This window comes from Natrix helvetica (assembly GCF_964273705.1).
Source record: "Natrix helvetica genome assembly, chromosome: 2".
In the NCBI taxonomy this organism is placed as follows: domain Eukaryota; kingdom Metazoa; phylum Chordata; class Lepidosauria; order Squamata; family Natricidae; genus Natrix; species Natrix helvetica.
Window position 1 is genome coordinate 208,636,133 of NC_138552.1, and position 24,465 is coordinate 208,660,597.

The window sequence follows — 24,465 nt, forward strand, 5'->3', positions numbered from 1 at the left end:
TATGGATTAGGTACAGTAAGTTCATATGCGAGTAAAGGCAGGTGAGCGAATACTTTTGGCAATATAGTGTATTTAAATTCCCTATTATTTTCCCCCCAAAAATGTAATCTTCATATACAAAAGCACAATGAGATTCCTTGTAAAAAGTTGACATCTGAACTTACCTTCTTCATTTTTTTTATTAGCCTGTTGGTCTAGGACTGCCACGCCTAATTTATTTAGCCATCTGAAATTTAAAATGGAGATACATTTGAATAGAATAGCAATAGCAATAGACTTATATACCGCTTCACGGTGTTTACACCCCTCTCTAAGAGTTTCCTGACCCAGGCTTCCTTAGAAAACAAGAAGCAAAGTCTTGGTCCCTGCAAAATCTCTTTTATTTACATGATTGTGAATTCCTTTCGTTCACAGTTAGCAAGGTTTAGTAAACAGTATTTCAGGGGAATGTTTATCCACACACACCTTATCTCGTTTGAAGTGCTGCCAGATAACTAGTTTCCAAATGCAGAACAAGGCAAACTTGGCACAGAGTTTCTTAAAGTCACACACAGAACTTGGCCAAACTTGAACCAACCAAATGAATGAATTGTTTCCTGCAAAAGCCCACTCCCCATTCATTCCTCTTTTGTTTCCTATGGGAGGGGCCAATCACCTCCAAGGTGTGGCTTTACTCCTAATTCGACCCTGCTTTCTTAGTTGTTCTTGTCTTTTGGCAGCTCTGCACATGCGCACACTGGGAACAGGTTCCAGCTGTTCTTCTGCCTCACTGCTGTCCCTCTCTGCCTCTGACGCAGAGGCCTCGTCTGAGCTTTCCTTAACCTCCAGGACTGGCCCATGTTCCTCCCCAACCTCTTTATTGTCTGACTCTGCTGCCAGCTGCACTGGCTGCCAGCGGGCCACAACAAAAGGGTTTTACAGAGTCAGCATATTCCCCCCAACAATCTGGGTCCTCATTTTACCAACCTCGGAAGAATGGAAGGCTGAGTCAACCTTGTATGTCATATCAAGTCTGTCTTAGAACAGCGTAGACTAATACATGTTCATGTAAACTGATCATTTACTAGAGTATGTGTTAAAGTAAACTGAATCAAACCTACCAAGCAGATATAATCCCTATTAAAGATCTTCACTCAAATGGAAATAATTGAAGGTATTTATTTGCACTTCCACTGCTGTATATCTCAAAACAAACCTTCAAGTATAGGTTACATTCAATTTCTCATTTGCACAGATAGTTGTTTTCGGAACACAACATTCTTTAAGCGGGAATCCCTCTGCCAGCTGTATTCCATACACTAGGATAAAGGCAAAAATGGCCTTCAACCAACTCCTGGTGGCATCAGAGATATAATTGTACAGTTTTCTTGACAACAGATTTTCCACAGTCATCTTTGGGGGTTCTTGCCTTGATTACTTTACAAGTAACTCCACACAGTGAACATACATAATACTCCTTCCTCACATATTTTGGTCACAACATTCCTGTGAGGTAAGTTGGACTGAGAGAGAAAGTGACTGGCCCAAAGTCACCCTGTTAGTTTTCAAGCCTAAAGTGGGACTAGAACTCACAGTCTCCTGGTTTCTAGGTCATCACCTTAACAAGAGCCATTGAACTGACACTTTAGACAACAGTCTATATAGAAATAATAATCAAAACAATACAATCAATCCACTGAAAGAAACTAAAGTTGGGTATTTATTTTTACTTACATATTCATTTCGTGTGCATTTTCTGCTGCAAAATAGAACGTCTTGATTTGTGGATGTGTGATCTTCATCGCGCTTCCAAAACAAATTAAAATATATGGGAAAATATTAGACTTTCTAAAAGTTAGGCTGAATGAAAAAATCAGAAGCATTTCAATACAGTGAAATAACCCTTAATCCTAGTTCCGTGAGGTATTCCAGATGACTATCACGATCATGGGGGCAAAAATGTCCAGGTAAATTCAAGGGAGTTAAGAAGATCCTGCTCTCAAGGTGACTTGGGCAATCTCAATCTCATATTTCAGTTTAAATCCATACTGTATCAAGAGTTGAAAACAACCACTAACCTAAAAAAAATCTTATAGATAAGTTCTAATAATTGTAATGAAATACAAACTTTTTGAAAATCTATCAGGCTGCAATATTGTGCTCTCCTTTTTCCAGAATAAAGCAATACCATGCATTTGGGTGGATTACTATTTAAGCAATGTTCAATCCCAGCTTTATTCTGCTTTATTCTTCTTAATTCGCTGTAACTTCAAAATAATTTGTAACTTTCCCAAAGACCAAAACAGAATGCTAGACTTACTGTTTTTTCTTGCATTCTGTTGCTTGATCCACTGTGAAGTTGGGAAGGTTGAGGAAGCCTTCTGCTTTCTCTGCCTAAGGAGGGGAAAGCCACAAAAGATTAATGTATGCCATGTTATTCATCAAAATTGGATATTGGAAATTGATTGAACTTCGTATCACACTTCACATTATGGAAAATATATTTTTAGCTGCTTGAGCTAAATTGTAAACCATAATATATTCTGGGGAATTATTTCCAGTAGTATATAACAAATAAGGACGAAATATACAGGACCTTTGCTCCAGAGGTGAGTTTCTGCTGGTTCGCCCCAGATCAGGCGAACTGGTAGCTCCGCCCACCAGCCCCCTATGCTTCTGTGCATGTGCAGAAGCATCGTACAAGCGAGCGTGCAGAAGCGAACTGGTAGTAAAATAAATTGAAACCCACCACTGCTTTGCTCCCTGCATTCTTTTTTTTTTAATAATTTTTATTAAGCACTTTAACCTTTAAAAACAGAAAAGAAAAAAACCCAACACATACAGAAAGAACAAAACACATAACAATATAAAATAGTTTCACAACCTTCTGTATCAGCTTACTTATTTAGCTTTCATATTTCTTTATTCTACATTGCCTTCCTGCATTCTTAGGCTGAAATGTTTAGCAGTTATTTAATTGGACAAGACAGGGGTTTATTTTCTATCACTAGCTCATAGGATTCTAGACAGCTGTAAAATCTGAACTGTGTACTCTGATAGAGCTGCAGAAATTCAGATAAATTCAGGTTTAAACAAAACAAACAAAGACAAACAAACATAGATAGTCCTCAACTTATAACAGTTCATTTAGTGATTGTTCAAAGTTACAACAGCACTGAAAAAGTTGCCTTTTTTCACAGTTACAACCTTTGCAGCATCCCCATGATTGCATGATCAAAATTCAGATACAATACAATAGCAGAGTTGGAAGGGACCTTGGAGGTCTTCTAGTCCAACCCCCTGCCTAGGCAGGAAACCCTATACCATTTCAGACAAATGGCTATCCAACATCTTCTTAAAGACTTCCAGTGTTGGGGCATTCACAACTTCTGGAGGCAAGCTGTTCCACTGATCAATTGTTCTAACTGTCAGGAAATTTCTCCTCAGTTCTAAATTGCTTCTCTCCTTGATTGGTTTCCACCCATTGCTTCTTTTCCTACCCTCAGGTGTTTTGGAGAATAGTTTGACTCCCTCTTCTTTGTGGCAACCTCTGAGATATTGGAACACTGTTATCATATCTCCCCTAGTCCTTCTTTCTATTAAACTAGACATACCCAGTTCTTGCAACCGTTCCTCATATGTTTTACCCTCCAGTCCCCTAATCATCTTTGTTGGGGCATTCACAACTTCTGGAGGCAAGCTGTTCCACTGATTAATTGTTCTAACTGTCAGGAAATTTCTCCTCAGTTCTAAGTTGCTTCTCTCCTTGATTAGTTTCCACCCATGGCTTCTTGTTCTACCCTCAGGTGCCTTGGAGAATAGTTTGACTCCCTCTTCTTTGTGGCAACCTCTGAGATATTGGAAGATGTTTGGCAACTGGTTCATATTTATGACCATTGTTGCATCCCAAGGTCATGTGATCACCCTTTGCGACCTTCTCACAAACAAAGTCAATAGGGAAGCAAGATTCACTTAACAACTGGATTATTAACTTATCAATGGCAATGATTCACTTAACAACTGTAGAAAGAAAGGTCATAAAATGGGTGAAACTCACTTAACAAATGTTTCACTTAACAACAGAAATTTTGGGCTCAAATGTGGTCGTAAGTCTAGGACTACCAGTATGAAGTTACCATGGATGTATATGAGCACATCATTCAATAGCTGGTTTTCTGAATATTCAGAGAGTAAATATTCCCATTATCAGAGAGCTGCTAAGTCATCTGCTTCTAAGATATTTCAAAAGGAGAAGTAAAGAAGATTGGTGACTTATATACCATTGACTATGTATCTTTCTAGTGGAAGTTGCAAAAATAATTCTCATTTCCAAATTTTACATTAGAGTATGCTCTAGTATAAAGTATACTGTAGTGAGTATGCTATACAATCCATTCCCCCCAGGAGTGGATTTTTGTACTTATGAGAGCTGCATTTCTCACATAAATGGCACCAAGTAAGAAGCCTGCAAGGTTTTAGAAAGATCAGTTCATTAATTTTTATTATCTTCAAATGCAAATGGAGTGTGAGTCAGCTGCCCATTCCTTGGTCAAAAACATTAGCAAACAAAAGTTAAGAAAAACTGGTTCAGGTATTAGTGAAGTAAACACTATTCAATACCTTTCATGCAGTCTGTTAAACTGTCCCTATTGTCAGTTAGGGAAGAGAGGCTAGATGGATATGGAACAAACCCTGGTAGAAACAGAAGAACATGAACAAGCATGTGCCATAATACAAAATTTCATAAAAACCTATATATATATATGTGTGTGTGTGTGTGTGTGTGTGTATGTATGTATGTACATGTATATGTGTGTGTCTGTGTGTCTGTGTCTGTGTGTGTGTATATATATATATATATAGATCGAAATAGATTTATACTAGTCTCCCTTTATTTATTTATCAGTACAAACATATATATATATATATATATATATATATATATATATATATATATATATATATATATATATATATATATATATATATATATACACACACACACACACACACACACACACACACATACATACATACATACATAAATACATACATGTATGTTTTCGTAGATTTTCACGGGTGTAGGTATGCTGGTTTTGTTGTATTCGGGTCTATTGACAATCCTACACGGGAAAAGACCCGAATAACACACACACACACACACACACGTGTGTGTGTGTGTGTGTGTGTGTGTGTGTGTGTTTATGAAATTTTGTATTATGGCACATGCTTGTTACAATCTTACAATCTTACATGGGAAAAGACCCAGTGTGTGTGTATGTGTGTGTGTGTAGTTGGGTCTTTTCCCGTGTAAGATTGTAAGATTTCCCATGTAATCTTACATGGGAAAAGACCCGAATGTGAAAATCTACATATGTGTGTGTGTGTGTGTGTGTGTGTGTGTTGTATTTGTACTGATAAATAAATAAAGGGAGACTAGTATAGATCTATTTCGAGCTAATTAGCTCTCATCAGCTAGCCATACCCTTACTGGGATTTGAACCTGGGCTGTATTATATCTTAGGCAGGAGTCTTAGCCACTAAGCCACAGGCTCGCCGTGTATATATATTGGTAAACCATTTACTATAGTTAGAAAGTAGATCAATCAGTAACAAAACTCTTTCTCCTTCTCTAATTATGATGTTTTCCCCAAATATAAAGAGTTTTGGAAGCTATATATCCCTTTCTCTGTTATTTTACATATTCTGAATCATTAACATTACTTTAGGAGGATTCAGATTCACATCTGTGCATTTTTGAAAAGAATTCCTAGTTCTCTGGGAAAGAATTTAACACCGGTAAAGGCAGAAGGCAAGGGAAGAAGAAAATGACTAGCAGCAAGGTGGATGGACTCTGTTACAGTGATGATGGATGAACAGGATAAATCACCCTGGAGAAAGTCTATCCATGTGGTGGTTGCTAGGATTCAAAACAACTTGATAGTAATAATCAATCAATCAATCTGTCTGACTTTGCACGGTTCGTTTCAGGATTTAATAAAATCTAAAGTAGATCCCTATTTGCTAACAGCCTGTGTGACTCAATGAGAATTGACCCTCCTATAATTGGCAAACATGTGTGGAAAGGGTAAAATGTAGGCTGAATTAATTTTAAAGCCTAACGAATACTTATATTCTCTGGAAGCTTACTGATAGACTAGGAGATATACAGCACAAATCTGCTGTTGCTAAGTTACATATCCCAGAATCTCTGGGCAACAAAAGATATTGTTCAAAGACAATAGTCTTCTTCCTTCATAAAAATATTATTTCATATCCTGAAGAAGCATAAAGCAACCATGGCTGGCTGGGCAATCGAAGGACGAACAATGTTTCTGTGATTAGGGTATCTGCCTCCACAAACACATTAGTGGCTAAAATTTCCATTTATAACATTAGAATGTGAAGTGAGGATAGGATTGTAGAGAATAGTGAAGGTTACAAATCACCATATTCCTAAAACCCCAGGAAATAATGGGTGCTAGGTTGCAATTACAATTTCTGCTTGCAGAAAAAGCTTTTGATCTTGAAAACTCTATTTCTATTGGGAGACATAAAACAGCCTTGCAATTTTTATATCCAATGCACTTTTGCTAACAGAAGCCACCTGTTTATAGGGAAGCCCCAAGAAAAATAAATGCTAGCAAATGCTGGTCAGATGCTTACCCCTATCTGAAACCCAAAGCTTATATCTAGCCAACATGGCTAGAATACAATGCATATTCTTCCTCAACCAAGAGAGTTTGGGTTTGAGCTGTCTCCATCCCTGATAAACAAAAACAATGGAATTTAAGACCACAACATGGCACTTGATTCAAGAACGCATTCTCATTATTAGAACTATCTTCCTTAGTCGAAGACATTATGAATGCATTAGAGCATTTCATCTCACAGTGGTACGAAGAAAGTGAATGCTTGCACAGCAATTGTTTTTGCTTGGCAGTTAACTGACTGTTTCCATGTGGAAGTGAAACCTGAATCATAAGTTCTGTTTATAGTACTACAAATAATTTCTTTGCTCCTGAGGTCTAGGGTCTTCCACTGACAGGCATTCGTGGAAAAACTTTTTCTTTCTCACAGATAATCAATCTCTCTCCCTTGAGATCATTCTATAATTGTGAGGTTATGTAATTTCAACTTCTTATTTTGTGCTGGGTTTAGAGAGCCTGAGGATACCCACATGACCAAAGAAATCTATTGTTTGCACTATGTGACTATTAGGTAGGAGTGACAGATGTCTGTACAAGTGACTGGTGCCTTAAGTACTTGGAGCACCACATGTGTCAACTTGTAAGAGCATTTCTTAGGTAAGACTGCTGAACTTTTTATTGCTCTTTATTCATGAAAAATCATTTGTGGAGTAGTAACCTAAAAAGAGCAAGACTAAGAGATTTTTATTTACACAGCCTTCATGATCAGGCAAAATTCAACTATCAAAATCTCTTTTCCCTTCACTATTCAGTAAAGATAACTCCTGTTGCAGTTTTAGTCTGGTCATCCATGGTACCTCCTGCGGGAAGCATTAAATAATCAATTTTTCAATTCCAAACTTTTAGAGGCTGGAGAGAATACCAAATGGTGCCTAAAGATTGCTGAGGTGTTAAGAACGCCTCCAGTGTACAGTACACTATCAAAAGAATCAGCCCCAAACCTCTCTACAGGTAAGTGGGCAATATAGGCCTTATTGTGGTGGTAATGCTTTGAAGCTCACAGTCAAAACCTTATTCCCAGCCTTGTCCTACATAATCACATTCCCTTTTAAGCTAAGCAATATAATGCAGAGTACAGGAACAAGATAAATGTCTATGGAGATTCTCAGTCATCCAGCTCATTGTTGTCCCAAAGTGCTTTTTGTTCCCAAGAGGCAAGTGGACTCTTGGAAAAAAAGAAGCTGAAGAAGCTTCTTGGACAAGAAGCGAAACATCTTCAAAGAAAAACCAGAAATTCCAGTTGCCTCTGGGGGGGAAAAGCACCTTTGGGACAGGAAAGATATAAGAAATAATAAAAAGGAGGGAGGGAGGGAAGAGATTGTTTACCAATTAATAATATTCATTATAATTCTCCACATCTTTTCATCTCTTCACATCTACATATTGCTTCAGACACTGCCTTTTGACCTTTAAATTCATCACTTCTGTACTGTCAAGATTTCATTAACTCCATCCACTTTCCTCTCTTCTCAATTCATTCCATTTTCTTCATGTGTTTGCTTTTCAATCCAGTCCTTGTTCATTCTGTCTATAAACCAACTCACTGCAATGTATCCTTTTTATACCTGTTAGCCATTTTATATTCAGTCTATATAATTCAGCACTCGTCCATCTTCAATTTTCTTCATGGTTTACCACAGACCCTTCCCTCTCCATTCAGTTTACTTTTTATATTTCTTTTGACATACCAAGTTCTCGTGTTCTCTAACAAGATGGGCAAAATCATGTTTTTATACACAGACATTTTCCTTTGACAATAATAATTTCTGGGAACAGGTTACTTATTATATATTATTCACCACCATTCTACTAACATTTACCCATCCTAACATTTTTCCATTATTTTTTCCCTCTTTAATAAACAATCTGCCACAGTACACAAGTATATGTTTATATTCTATTTAGGTATAACATGCAATAAATCACCTTTTTTTTCCTGTCAGCTACAAATACGTTTGCCTTTGACATTTTAGTTTTCAGATCCATATTTCTTTTTGCATTGTACAATTTAATATTCATTGGAAATCTTTCAGGTTTTCAACCAACAACATGGTTGAAAACAAAAATGTACATTCATGTACCTAGCCAAAAAGTCTGTAATATCACCAAAACATCCTTGATATGTTTATACATCAATTCTTTAAACAACCAAGTGGTTATATCCTGTTCAGTGTTGAATCTACACATTCTGTTTATCCTCACTCATAGTTTAGTTCCAGCATATATCTCTCTTATCACATTCAGGAAACCATCTGCTATGCTATATTAGCAAAAAATATTTTATACTTTCAGCCTATTAAATGTATCATATATTTAATAAATCGCTTTGAGTTGTGAGGAGTAGGGCAGTTTAGAAATACAGGCAATGAATAAATCATACATTTTCTATAGTCTAATCAACAGATCTATATATATATATTTTCAAATTCATACGTTTCACTGTCTTACTCAATGGCAATCATTGAACTATTCTGCTGCTGTGAAAAATATTCTGGAGCTCTATCTGACTATGTGTGACTTTGGGCCAGACACTCTCTTTCAGCCCAAATCATCTCACAGGATTGTTGTTGTGAAGAAAATAGAATTAGAAAGGAGTATTGTGTGTGTTAAGTTATTTATAAAAAATAACAATAAAGGTGGGATATTAAATAAATACATTGAGAAAAAACATGCAGCAGATGGAATTCTTCTTATCATTCTTGCTACAGGGCAATGAAAATATAAGAAAAGCCATGCTAGACTAAGACAAAAGCCTACCAAGTCCTGCATTCTTATCCCACAATGGCCAAGGAGATACCATTGGGGAGTCATCAGGTGGAAATCAATATCATCCCATCTATCACATGGGATGTAAAGAATCTGTATCTCTCTAGATATTGATAGGCAGGACTCTCTCAGGAATTAGAATGCTCAGGAATTAGAAATAAAAACAGAGTCTGCCGGGAATGGTAGTTCAGTAAGAAATGGATGGGGAGGACTATATGCTAATGGTTGTACAGTGGTTTTCAACCTTTTCTTCATCACGCGGACCCCCTTTAAATACCTTTTGTGGCCAGAGACCATGGCCACAGACCATCAAGATTTAACTCAAGCTTTAAATCATAACATTTTTTCAAGCCTTTGCGAACCTAGGATCCACAGACCACAGGTTGAGAACCACTGTGTTCGAATATAGCCATTGGAATAAAAAACGTAGTTTGGTTGTTGATGACATATGTCATGACAATGGTAACAAATCAAATCCCAAAGGATTATAAGGAACAAAACTGTGAACAGAAAAGAGCAAAATGCTTTCGGAAGTGTTGAGTTATCATTCATAAGAGCTTGCTATAGTCTGAATCGTAATGGGAAACCCTAAGTAGATTGTAATGCACTAATTCACTCTAGCTTTTCTATAGAAATAGCTGCTAAATGTTCGAATATATCTATCCAAGAATGACATAGGAATCAACTAAATTGAGTGATCATTAATGAAGACCATGATTCCATTTTTAACAAGCAAATCATGCTAATTAATGTTGAGTGGATTTCCCCATGAATATCTCCAACTGTTTTAGAATCAAGTTTAAAATGATTGTTGTCAATTCTATCTATTTAATGGTTTTTCATTCCTCTTATCAGTAAAACCTCAGAGGCAGTAGTGAACCAAAATTGAAACTATTTGTTTAACAACAGAGTTAAAAGGAAGCCAGTAATAAACCCTACTTCAGCTTTTCATGTCTTCAAACCTAATCGGGACACACACCTCACCAAAATCTTGATACACACTATCCATGCTATCCTTTAATAGGATACCACTAAAAATACTGTGATATCCATAGATTAAGAGTAGGATTCTCTTAGAACAAACTTCTTAATAAAGGAAAACTTCTGGCACTGAACCATCTAGGACTAAAGATGTTATCTAGTCTGATAATAAAATGTCTCCAAGAAAATATCCAAGAGAGCACCAAGGTCTCCACAGTTACCAAACCTTACAGTGGATCAAAGAGATACTGATGTCAGATTTATTTTTTTAAAAACACCAAAACAACCTTAGCACCTTGACTCCCAGAAGGCAACAAGAGCTGCTTCTGTATTCTAATTGGATTAGAATCTCAACATTTAAATTGACTCATATTTCTAGTATCCCCTTGGAATCTCAAATGAATTATACTTTGGGGAAATGGTGTTTTGCCCTGCTTACCAGTGGTGGGATTCTCTGTCTTAATGATTTCTCCCAACAACCAATTCACCAAACTGCTCAGAAACTTAACAACCGGTTCTCCCAAAGTCGTGCAAACTGGCTGAATCCCACTACTGGCCCAGACATATACACTATAAGTAACCCCCTAACTAGTTGACTTTTTTTAATGTTATGCCAGATTACTTTTATGAATGCAGTATGGTAAGAAAATGTTAGTCATATTGAAACGCAAGTCCTATAATCTCCATACAAGGCAGTAACTGCAATTATAGATATTGCAACATGGAGACCACAAGAGTGGAAAAGACAGATAAAGGTCAGTTGGCATAATAACAATAATAGAAACAGAAACTATTTATGTTATGCTTTGCTGACACTAATTTATCAGTGTAACTTCCTAAAAAAATGAAGGACATATTTAAGTTATTTATAAAATGCCACTTTGAAACAAAACTGCTCTTATAGGAAAGGACATCTGTGAATCGTACATGGGTGTAAGGAAAGTGGGACATAAACACTTATATCCAATAAAGAGATTGCTTGGATTGTCGATCTATAAGTTCATTTGCATCAAATGAAAGGTTAGGCAAAAAGGGCACACACAGTTTTCATTTGTTGACTGATTCAATCACGCTGATGTAGCCGCCCGTCTCACATATTATTTTGAATATGGGCGGTATTCAAAATAATAATCTAAATATATAAAAAGTATTAAAACAGCCAATTTCATTTTTTTTTAAAAAAGGTGAAACAGATAAAAAACAAAATAGCAGTGAAACATCCCAAGATGCTTTCCATAATTGTCATACAAGCAGGTTCCACTAGGATGTTATATTATACCAAACTGGTACACAAAACCATGTTTCAAGGGCCGTCCAGAAGGCCAGCAGAGTTGGTGCAAGCCTAATGGAGGGGTAGAGGGGGAAGATGTAGCATTTGTAGCCATTCTGACATACTCCAGTCATCACATTTTCCCTTCCCTACCTTACAAACTGTAGGGGGGGGGGAGAATGTGGATAGGATTGATTGCACAGAAGTGGGAAATAAATGCATTCTTCTCTTCTTACAAACCCCAAACTTCTCTCTGGCTGTTGGTTGACATGAGATATAGTTTACTTACTTTTTTTAAATCAAAAACAGACAACCCCACTATCCCCGTCAGAAACAGGGTCTTTCCCACCATTGTTGAATTACCTCATACGTATATGACACCAAAATGCACCATATATATATATATAGTTGAGTTTTAGGCAGGGTTTTATTGTAGGGAAGTACAATTCTATTTTGATTTCTTTATAGAAATGAAGAGATTGACATTCTTACCAGTTGATTGCTGTACCAGTATAAAGACGAAGCCTTCAGGACACACCAAAACTTTTTCCATTTGTTGCCAATAAAGCCTCCTTTTTCCTTTTTCTTATACAGCCAACCCTGGCAATCAGCCAGTCCGAGATCCTTACATGAAATCCTTCGGCGACTCATGGTGTAAAAACCTGTGTGATTAGAAGCAAGTGTCACTTTAACAAAAAGAAAAACCAAAGCTTTCAGGAAAACTCCCTCAGAGGGAGAAATATATTTCCAATGGAAATCAGCTGCTAGTTTTTACTCTTAGAGATCTCTTCAGCAAGTATTAATGTGTGGCTAAAATATCCTTCGAAGCTGATTTGCCTCAAAATTATTGGTCACAGCTGATAAGGCATTTGTCTTGCTTCACACACACACACACACACACACACACACACACACACAGACCCCGATACACACAGAGACACCATTATTGACATACCAAAGCAGTTTAGTCCAAATGAAGAGCATGTCATTGTTTTCTGCTGTCAAACCAAAAATTGAACAGAGTACGACACAGCAGCCGCCACCAGCACTACCACAAGCTGATTTGAAAAGCCCTCAGCTTCACATGAGCAAGATATCAATGTAAACAAAAAGAGGAACAAAGCAGACTCAGTACCTTGATTTTTCTTCCTCGTCTTCTGACGCAAAGGGATCTGCAAGGCACGCAGAAAAGAAAGAAAAGAGGAAATTTCAATTGGTGTTGTAACATTTGCAGAAGACAGAGGAGGAGGAGGAGGAAGAAGAAGAAGAGGTGGAGGTAGAGCTTGCCATAGAATGCAATCTTTCAAACAGGCTCGCCACACAGCAAATGGGAAAGCCAGGAGCTGAAGCATAACATGCTCTAATTAAAATTGATTCATGTGGAGCTCCTAGAGAAAAAGTACTGCTCTCTCTCTCTCTCTCTCTCTCTCTCTCTCTCTCTCTCTCTCTCTCTCTCTCTCTCTCTCTCTCTCTCTCTCTCTCTCTCTCTCTCTCTCCTCTTTCTCTTTCAGTACAGCTTCCTGTTTCACACCTGCAGCAAGCTAGTCTGTGTAAGGGTAGCTAGATACAGGAACACAAACCAAAAAGCAGCCATCTGAAAATGAAGCTTTTGCAGCTTTATATCGGTCCCTAATATTCAAAAGGTAAAAGAAAACATTGTGTGTCCAGGACTCGATGATATGTAAAGTATGAAAACCTGCACACCCCACATGGCATAACTACCACTAATCTTTGTACCACTCAGCAGCCATTCCCATGGCAGAGCTTGGCAAACAGCAAAGAATCAGAGGAAAGAGAGAGACTCAACCTATATTTTTGTCACCAGTTCGTACCACAACATAGCCAAGGTAATCCTACTGAAATCAATAAGATATAAATATGAAGGTTCAATCGACAAATATCACACAGCGAATCCTTCAGGACTTGCAGTCAAACATATGAATCATCTCTAGTGGAAGTAGTGTGGTTACCATGGTCATTTATTTGCAGATTTTGAACTGGAATGAACTTTTACTCATTGGTGTGTCACACAGCTGGCCATTCACACATTTAATCAATGTAAGTATGCAAAGTTGTAAGTTCTTTGTTCAACCCTGGCAAAAAAAGGGTGCTATGCTTCACTTTAGTATCTCAATTCATCACCCTTTGTTCTTATTGTTGAATTTTTAAAATTTTTAAAGTTCTTTGTTCAACCCTGGCAAAAAAAGGGTGCTATGCTTCACTTTAGTATCTCAATTCATCACCCTTTGTTCTTATTGTTGAATTTTTAAAATTTTTAAATAGAAGTTCCCCATAACATAACCTTTTAGTTATGGTAGTTTTCTTTATTGCACTGTGGGTTATAACTTGGGAAAGAGAAGATATTGGCACAACTTGTCTCTGGGTTAAGGTCCTGCAATTTCAATAGCATTGATTTTTAAAAAATCAGGGGAAAAGGCAAAATTGTCTTTACAGAGATAAAGCATCATACAGCTATACTTGGGTTTGATATCCAGTCATCTTCCACCAAGGCAGGAGATTCCTGGATTGTCTTGCAAGAATAATTTGTCTCTTTTGAACCCATTGTCCATTTTGAGTTTCCTCTTACAACATCCATTCATACCAGTGGTGGGATTCAACAATTTTTACTACCAGTTCTGTGGGTGTGGCTTGGTGGGTGTGGCATGGCTTGGTGGGCGGGGCAGGAGAAGGATACTGTAAAATCTCCACTTCCTCCCTGCTCCAGGGAAAGGTTACTGCAAAATCCCCATTTCCTCCAGATCTGCTGGAACCTAGAAGGCAAAGAATAGATGGGGCCAGGGCCTGGGCCAGTCAAAGGTGATATTTACCAGTTCTCCAAACTACTCAAAATTTGCACTACTGGTTCTACAGAACTGGTCAGAACTTGCTGAATACCACCTCTGATTCACATCCAAACCACCATTTCCCATTCTCCTGTGCGTGCTATGCCAGCTCTCACTTTACTTTTGTGTTTGTAAATTCTTTTAAGTCCTCAGAGCTATCTGCCAACTGTGTCTCTTTAGTCTACAACTGATATTTCATATTATAACATACATTCTTACCAGAAGCCTCATCCACAAAACCAAGCATCTTCCCATGTTGACCTTGCCCTATAAGCAACCTGCCACATGTCTACACTGCAGCTTGCTAGAAATGTGAGTCTACTTGAAAGCTGAGGGGCAGATGTAGTCAAGATGCCTTTGATCACCTCCGCATGAACAGCCACTGCTTTTGTTCTTGATAAGGTCATGTCTGGCTATGGTGACACATGCCTTAGTTGAATATAGATTCAATTGTTCAAATGTGCTCTGCCTTGGGCTTCCTTTGCATCTTTGGGAACTGGAATTGGTTCAGAACGTAGCAAAAAAAAAGTGGAAGTCCGATCATATTACCTGATCCAGCAAGGTTCTATTAGATACTTTGTTTGTTTGTTTGTTAATTTGTTTGTTTGTTTGTTTCTGGGCACTATTATTGATAATGAGATTTAAAGTCCAAAAAGATGAGGGCTGAAATAATCCTCCCTTCTTAAATATTAGCCTGACCACAGCTTAAGATCTGATGGTGAGGCCACACTTAGTGGCATAATTAGTATGGAAAAGAGAAGGACCTGGTCACACATAAATTATGGCGCTCTCATCTCAGATAGAATTGGCACTCACTCTGCTTATCTGATTTTGATGGCCTCAAGTACCACAAATTTTTCTTGAGTCTTAAAATAGAAAGGCCAACATCAACACCTTGCAGACTACAATTAGCACATTTCATAAGTTAAAAGTTCAGCTGCAGTAAGACGGAAAGATTAGCAGCTTTGAGACAGGTCTGCCTGAACTGAAGCTTAAGAGAAAGACTTTAGTATCCATGCAGATGTATATGTTAAACTTTGATGTTTTGTTTTCACTAGCTAGACTCTAAGGTACTGTATTTTTCAGAGTATAAGAAACTCCTAACTATAAGATGCACCTAGATTTTGGGGAGTAAAACAAGAAAAAAAATCTGCCTCCCAGCAATTTGCCTCCTTAAAGCAAACAGCAAATAATCCATTTCAGTTTCAGCACAGCCTGATTAGCACAAGCAGCTGATTGTCGGTTGGATCGGCCTCTTGATGATCAGCTGTTTCAAGCTGCAGGGATTGCCATTGCCTATTGCCACCTCCGCATGCCCCATTTTCAGCCTTCACATCCCATTTTCCACCTCCGCATGCCCAGTTTTTGGCCTCCATGCCCCATTTTCCATTCTAGGTGGCGGGGATCAGAATGAGTGCAAAATGGTGCATGTGGAGGCTGAAAATGGGGCACACAGAGGTCAAAAATGGGATGCGGAGGCTGAAAATGGGGCCCACAGAGGCAGCAATAGGCAATGGCAATCCCTGCAGCCTGAGCTGATCGTCCAAAGGCCAATCCATCCGACAATCAGCTTCTTATGCTAATCAGGCTGTGCTGAAGCTGAAACTGAAACAGGCTGTTTTCTGTTTGCTGCAAGGAGGCAAATTGCTGGAAGGCAGAGGCCAAAGGGTGGTGCCAGCGGGTGGGCAGGGCTACATTCAGTGTATAAGATGCACCCAAATTTTCACCCTCTTTTAGGGGGGGAAGGTGCATCTTATACTCTGAAAAATATGGTATATTTCTGAGATCTTTCTTCATGGATCCCTACCTAGTGAGGCAAGAGGGATCACCACAAGGGAAGAACTTGTTCAGGAGTGATTCTTCCTCCCCCACTCTGCCATCTGAGAACTGAATCTTTTTGGACACTTTTCTGATATCCTCTGAAGACCTTTTTAATCTACAAAGCATATCAACTATTATTTTTCCAGATGGATTTATTATTATTTCTACTATTGTTGTTATTACTGTAGTCTTTGTTTTATATTGATTTGTTTCACTTTCTTTGTTTTCTTTTCAATACTTGTACACTTTCAGGGAACTGTAATCAACCAGAAATAAAAGCTGAGCAGACATGCAGAAACTCTCTGAAAGTGTAATCTTTTCTTGGAATCAAAGTGTTAGAATGGAGGCAGGAGAATTATTGTTTTCGTGATGGAGTTACAGAGCTCAAATGACTTCAGTCAAAAGATTTGAGCAATATTTTTGGCCGGTGTGCACATAGATGAGCAATCTCTTGGACAGGGCCAACATATTCCAATCCTTTTGGGATTTTGTGGGCATTTTAAGGGACAAAATAGGTAAAAAAGATTAAACATTCATTTTTCTCCTTAAAAGCAGGAGAAGTTAGAGTTTTCTAAGGTGCCTTATATATCTTAGGTATCCATTTTGTATCTTAACCTCTTCAAAACATGGGAAGTTGGAAATATATATGGAGTGCTGGAGGTTACTATAAGATCTATTAAAAAAAAGTTTACTTTGATTTTACTGAATGGGAGATTAGAAACAAATCTCAATCAATGTAAATTAAAATGATTCTGATGTGAATTGAACTGTCCCCTCTCTTAGGGAACTATCACATCATCTCTGTTTCAAAGAGAGTGTCGAAAGGACAATGCTGTCTCATCATCATCCTGCTGATGAGTAAACAACACACCACATTGTCACAGGAGCAGCATGGATGTCAACAGGGAAGAAAATTTGCAACATCAAAGCCAGAAATTGTTCTTTCACCTAGTTTTAGTTGCCCCATGAAAATGTATTTGAATTTAGTCCAGATCTATGTGAATTCTTTTTCAAAAACTATTTATAGAATGTTGAGACCACACTTTCACACATTTCTTAAAATCTACAATTGGAAATAAACAATTGAATTTACTTAACCTGAGGGAGATCGTTGTTACATACATTTTTAATGTACTACCAAATAAAAGTAAATTGGCACTAAAAAAAGAGCATCTAATGCCAACACACCAGTGGTGGGATTCAAAAATTTTTACTACCGGTTCTGTGGGCGTAGCTTGGTGGACGTGGTGTGACTTGGTGGAAAGGGAAGTGTTAAGTCCTCGAGGCTACGATGCCATTGACCATCATCGCCGGCCCCTGATTGGTTGAGACGCAAGCAGCCAGCTGGCGGGAGAATGCAGCCATTCTATTGGTTCAGTATCTGACAGCTCTAGTATAAAAAGGGCTGTCAGCTGTCAAATGCTGCTGTTTGCCAGGTCGAGGTTTGCCTTACATTTTGCCGTGTTATACTGTTAATAAAGGTTGTGTTAGCTTCAATCTGCCTTGCCTCACTTCCTGTCTGCCTCATTCTCCCTACAGAACACTGGCGACGAAGGTGGGATCAGGACTGAGGTAAAGGAAAAGCGAAGTCACGAATAAGAGCTGCCTCAAGTCACAGGAGATGAGAAGTCGCTCCAAGGCTAATTCTTCAATTTCCATCTTTCTAAGGATGGCTAATCTACCAGCATTCACAGCATTCAGCCCAGCCACTGAGACATGGGACGCCTACCTCGAGCGGTTCGAGTGCTTCCTGGAGGCAAACGACTTCACCGGTTTGTCCAGTGGCCGTAAAAGAGGGTATTTTCTCAGTGCATGTGGCCACAAGATGTTTGGAACAGCCAGGGCTTTAGCAGCACCTCAATCTGTCCATTCGATGCTTGGGAAGAATCTTTTGGAGAAACTTAAAAATCATTACTCTCCAACTCCCTCGCACATAGCCAGACGTTATGCGTTTAGGCAGAGGACCCAGAGAGAAGGGGAATCTGTGAGCGATTACATGGCTTCCCTCAGAACAGCAGCCCTGCACTGTGACTTTCCTGTACTGGATGATGCCCTGTTAGAACAGCTGGTCTGTGGTATCAAAGACCTCAGACTTCAGCGAAGCTTTCTGGCACGAAAAGAGCTGAGACTTCAGGCAGACGTGGATGAAGCCACGGCATATGAAATGTCGGACAAATCCACCACAGAAATTCAGAGATTTGTGCCACCGGCCACCCATGCCAGCAGGGGCCATGCTGTCCACCATGAAGAAGATGACGAAGAAGACTTCTCAGATGAGGAAGAAGAGATAAGCCACCTCAAGCTGGCCACCAGGAAAAAATGGACTCAGGCTGATTTTTTACCTCAGGCAGGTTGTCTGAGTTGTGGCGGGAACCTGCAAGGTCAGTCTGCAGGTTCAAAGCCGCAATATTCCATCGGTGTGACAGGAAAGGACATTTAGCCAAGGTCTGCAGATTAGCCATGCCAATTGCTGACCCACCTCCGGAGCGCGCCTTGTCTAGACAATTCGTAAAAAGACTTCCGGAACACCACGAAGATTGCTTTGCCATCGCAGGTGACCAGCAGCACCCTGATTGGGCTGTCAGACATGTGTCCCTGACTAAGCCTACCCATAAGATATACCTGACTGTGCGCATAGAGAGAGAGAGCCCTGCAAGATGGAAGTGGACACTGGCTCTTCCAAATCCCTGGTCTCTTGGGCTATATCAAATGGATAGTGCCCAGCCTGACCAAAGCTCAACTCAGGCAGTGCCCACTTTGCCTCAGAGACTATCAAGGACAGCCAATACCCATTGTGGGTTGCGGCACATTCACCATAGCCAGCAATAACTTTCAGGGGCCTCTTCCTCTCATCATTGTAGATGGCCATCTGCCCAGCCTCCTGGGGTTTGACTGGTTCTCCGCATTGGGATTCAACATCTCCGGCATCCACTCCGTTGTTCCAGATTCCTGGGCAGCAAGTTCGCAGATGTATTTGACAACAAGCTTGGTAAATATAATGGGACCCCCATTTATTTTAACTTGAACCCCCAGGTGGCGCCAATACGTCTAAAACCCAGGAGAGTGCCTTTTGCCCTTCAGCCCCAAGTAGATTTAGAACTAGATAAATTAATAGCACAAGGAGTGCTCGAAGCAGTAGACCACTCCCCCTGCGAGACCCCCATAGTAATACCTATTAAGCAGGATGGTAATATTAGTATTTGCAGGGATTTTAAATGCACCATTAATAAAGGGTTGCAAGCCATCCCTTACCCAGTGCCAGTGGTTCAACATCTGCTTCATTCCTTGGGCCAGGGAAACATTTTTGCCAAGTTAGACTTAGCACAAGTGCACCAGCAGCTCCCGGTGGACGAAACCACTGCCATGGCTCAAACCATCGTAACGCACTGGGGAGGTTTCAAATGTAAATGCAACTTGCTCCAGGGGCTGCCAGGGGTGGTACCCTATTTCAACGACGTGCTTATGTCCGCTTTGGATCAAGCTGAGCTTGTTGATAAATTAGGAGCAGTCCTGACCCGTTTCCGCCAAGCGGGGCTGAAACTCAAACGAGAAAAGTATAGGTTGGAGTCCCCAGTGCAGAATTTTTGGGGCATCTAGTTGATTCCAAAGACATCCTACTCTGTCCAAGGTAGAGGCAATTAAGAAAGCTCCCACTCCCTCCTAAGGCTGAACTGCAAGACTTTCTGGGGCTGCTTAATTTTTACTCCATTTTTATACCCCATAAGGTGTCTTTGGCAGACCTCTTCATAGGCTCCTGGATTCCAAGACACCCTGGCATTGGGGGTCTAAGGAAGCCCAAGCCTTTAGGGCAGTTAAGGGTGTCCTTACATACAAATCTTTTATTAGTGCAATACAGTGATCGCCTCCCATTAACTTTGGCGTGCGATGCATCGCCTTATGGCATTGGGGCCATTCTGAGTCACATCCTACCTAATGGCTCAGAAGTCCCAATTGCCTATTATTTGCTTACGCTCTCAGCAGCTGAAAAAAATTAGTCAGCTGGATAAGGAGGCCCTAGCTGCTGTAGCAGGGGTAAAGCGGTTTCACGATTACATTTATTGTCATTTGTTTCACTTAGTGACCGACCATAAACCTCTCTTGGGTCTTCTGGCGGGGGATCGCCAGACTCCTCAGATTTTGTCTCCAAGAATGTCCAGATGGACAGTCTTTCTAGCGGCATAGAATTATCAGCTACAATATAGGCCAGGAAAAAACTTGGGACAGGCTGATGCCCTCAGTCGCTGCCCTCTGCCAGTGCCTGTTTTGGATCCACACGGGATATTGCCAGGCTCTCTGCCACAGACCCCATATTGGCCCAAGTTTTGGACTTGGTGTACAGGGGGTGGCCACAGGGGCCAGTATATCCTGAGTTTCACCGCTATTATGTACATCAGCGTGAGCTGTCCTTCCTTAATGGGTGCCTGTTATGGGGCAATAGGGTGGTAGCTCCCCCAAAGCTTTGGTCACCAATTTTAAGTTGCCCTGCACACTGCTCACCTGGGCATTGTGTGCATGAAGGCTTTGGGCCGAAGCTATGAGTGGTGGCCCAACATTGACCAGGAAATAGAAAACTGGGTAGCCACCTGCCAGCAGTGCCAGCAATCTAGACCGGCTTCCACTTCTGTGCCAATCAGGGAATGGGACATGCCCCGGGCTCCATGGGCATAAGTCCATTTGGATTTCGCCGGCCTGTTCTTAGGGCAGAACTTCTTGGTCCTCGTAGATGCCTACTCGAAGTGGGTGGAGCTGGCACTCATGCCATCCATCACTTCGGAGGCCGTGATTAGGGTGCTGCGGAGGCTATTCGTGACCCATGGGTTGCCTGACGTGGTGGTGACTGACAATGGGCCCCAGTTCATGTTGGCACCCTTCCAGATGTTTTTAGGACAGCATGGCATACGACACGACATGACGGTGCCATTCCACCTGGCCGGAAATGGCCTGGCAGAACGAACCGTCCAGTTGGCTAAGGAGGCATTGGGCCACCTGGGGCCAGGGAATTGGCATGACAAACTGTCCCAATACTTCCTGGCACAGCATACAACCCCGTGCCCAATCACCAAAGAAAGTCCCGCAGAACGGCTTATGGGTCGTCGGTTCCGGACAACCCCAGATCGGCTACACACCGGTTATGCAGCAGAGAAAAGCCCCCTCACAGGCAACTCCACACAGGCCTTTAATGTGGGAGACCCAGTCTATGCCCAAAACTATAGGGCCAAACCAAGGTGGCTTCCCAGACAAATCACGCAACTAACTGGACCCTACTCTTCTAAGTCCAGCTCAGTGACGGGCAAATGTGGCACCGACACATCAACCAGCTCAGACAGCGAGCCACCAGTGCAGCAGACCAACACCCGGTGCAGGCCCAATCCTGCCCCGGGGAACTAATATCGACAGAGGCTGCTCCAGCGCAGACAGAGCCGCATGCAACACCCCCCCACCGATGAGTTCTTGTCGCCAGGCTTATCTGAGAATCTGGTCAGTCCCACGGTGGTAAAGTTTCCTGCCGGCTCAGCTGCGCAGTCACCTAATGTTCCACAGGACTCTCCACCAGAGGCTCATCCTTTGGCCACCACCCCTGAACTAAGGCGATCTGGGAGGAGCCGATGCCAGCCAGCGTATTTGGCTGACTACGCATGTTCTAACTGGGAGGAGAAGGGTGTTAAGTCCTCGAGGCTACAACGCCACTGACTATCATTGCTGGCCCCTGATTGGTTGAGATGCGAGCAGCCAGCTGGAGGGAGAATGCAGCCATTCCTATTGGTTCAGCATCTGACAGCTCTAGTATAAAAAGGGCTGTCAGCTGTCAAATGCTGCTGTTTGCCGGGTCGAGGTTTGCCTTACATTTTGCCATGTTATACTGTTAATAAAGGTTGTGTTAGCTTCAACCTGCCTTGCCTCAGTTCCTGTCTTTCTTGTTCTCCCTACAGAACAGGAAGGATACTGTAAAATCTCCATTTCCTCCCGATCAGCTGGGACTTGGCAGGCAGAGAGTAGATGGGGGTGGAGCCAGTCAGAGGTGGTATTTACCAGTTCTTCGAAGTACTCAAAACTTCCACTACCGGTTCTCCAGAATGGTCAGAAACTCCTAAATACCACCTTTGAAACACACACACACACATGGACACTTTGGTGATGCCAAATGGAGTGTCTCCCTTTGGAAGACACTCCAAAATTTGCCACAATTGCCGAGATCCTTTTGTCATTCTCACAAACAGAATAAAAAGATGAACTTCCCCCTGATAACCTCAATGCACAGAGTTTATATGGATGGATGGATGAATGGATGGATGGATGGAAGGAAGGAAGGAAGGAAGGAAGGAAGGAAGGAAGGAAGGAAGGAAGGAAGGAAGGAAGGAAGGACTAGACATATGCCTCATCTGTTGGTTTTAAAAAGATACAAATAAACAACAAATATAGCTCTTTTGGAAATAATGTAACATGGATTCATCTAAATAAACCATCTAAGATCAATATCATCTCTACGCTAGTTGAAACTTTAGGTCACTTCCAACAAGTAGAACGCTTTTCAATCCAATCTATAAGACTAATAATTATTACTAACGCCAGACTCTATGTAATCTATAAATGACCCAGGAGATGGATTGATCCAAAGTTCAAACCAAATAGACTGTTATGTAAGTCAGAAATGACAGAATACAGTGGAACTTCAAGACTTCTATGCTAGGGGTTTAAGCAGAATTCCCATGGCACTACTTTTTAAACATGACCTTGCAGGTAATAGTGAAACTGTTAGGACACTGAGCCCAGATATTTAGAAGGCACCTTAGAGTACACAGTAGTTACATACTGCATGTCCCTCTCCCTCTCTTTGGAGAGACAATGATAAAAGTAATGAAAGCAACTTTAGTTCTGATTGCTTCCCTAAACTGAGATGGGGAAAAGCTTAGGTTATGGTCTTCATCCAGTTGCTTCTCAGACACCTGGCCCCAAAAGAGAATATCCATGTCTGTACAACATTTACTACAGTATTACAAGTATCAAGAGAGAATCTTCATCCAAAGCATCTGTCCCTGTATTTCCCAATCAACATATTTCAGTCTTGTATAAATAAAGGGTGAAAATGCAGTGGTTTAGCAGAATCTTTGTCTCCATCTTTAGTTATGTCAATTGAAGTCAGTCTTGCAGAAAGTATTGTGTTCTGGATTAGGGGCCTGTGTGAAGCTTCAATTTAGAAATTGAAATTGATTCAATCAAATCTCTGAATCAAAACAATCCTCCCCAGTGAATTTGAAGTCAAAGCAAATGATTAAATTAAATTAAATGCAGTGAAGTTATTTCAACAACCTGGAAGCATTTGCCACATTTGCAAATTTCCTAAACAGATTCAGAAAATTGAAGTGGTTTGATTTTTTTTTCCTGAACATTTTCCCTGGAACTGCATTAGTGATACTCTCTAGGTCAGAACAGCTATAAATAGTTATATTCCACACCACACCAAGCCTTCAAGGATTGCAACCACTCTTTAAGAATACGATGCTCATGACAATGTCTTCTTCATATCCCCTATGCTTAGTCAAGTCCTAGTAATTGTCTGACCCATTGTGGAATGAGTATATTTTATCTTTTCTCAACACAAACTTCCCTACTGAATGTGGTACTTTAGTGGTGATGGAGATGATTACGTAAAAGGGGCTGCCCTCTGCTCATTTCCTGTTGAATAAGCTGGAGACTAGTATGCCTCGTACTCTAACAGTCATATTGGCTGAATAGAAACTGACACGCAGGTCATGTGACAGGAAGGGAAAGTCATCTTTATGAAGTCATCTTTACTTGCCCAGATCCTTGCACAGCCTCCCTGCAAGATGCACAGGAGTTGAAGCTGATTCAATAGCAATAGCAACAGTGCTTAGACTTATATACCACTTTCCAGTGCTTTCCAGCCCTCTCTAAGTGGTTTACAGAATCAACATATTTCCCCCGACAATTTGGGTCATCATTTTACCCACCTCAGAAAGATGGAAGGCTGAGTCAACCTTGAGCCTGGTGAGATTTGAACTGCCAAATTGCAGGCAGCCGGCAGTCAGCAGAAGTAGCCTGCAGTACTGCACTCTAAACACTATGCCACCCTGGC

The 24,465-nt window shown here is 40.6% G+C and overlaps 1 protein-coding gene across 3 annotated transcripts in view; it reads right to left on the minus strand.

Moving 5' to 3' along the window:
• The window catches only part of IPCEF1 (interaction protein for cytohesin exchange factors 1), a 51,098-nt gene that overhangs the window by 15,267 nt on the left and 11,366 nt on the right, over window positions 1-24,465 (minus strand). Inside the window, exons 4-8 of one of the 3 annotated variants that reach the window (XM_081945553.1) lie at window positions 12,842-12,878; window positions 12,199-12,368; window positions 2,300-2,373; window positions 1,714-1,785; window positions 165-226 (exon numbers count right to left, since the gene is read on the minus strand). In XM_081945553.1, the coding sequence (XP_081801679.1) occupies window positions 165-226; window positions 1,714-1,785; window positions 2,300-2,373; window positions 12,199-12,368; window positions 12,842-12,878 (415 nt within the window). Of the gene's footprint in view, window positions 1-164; window positions 227-1,713; window positions 1,786-2,299; window positions 2,374-12,198; window positions 12,369-12,661; window positions 12,818-12,841; window positions 13,110-24,465 lie in introns of those variants that run through there. The other 2 variants (XM_081945552.1, XM_081945554.1) reach the window with 2 other exon arrangements.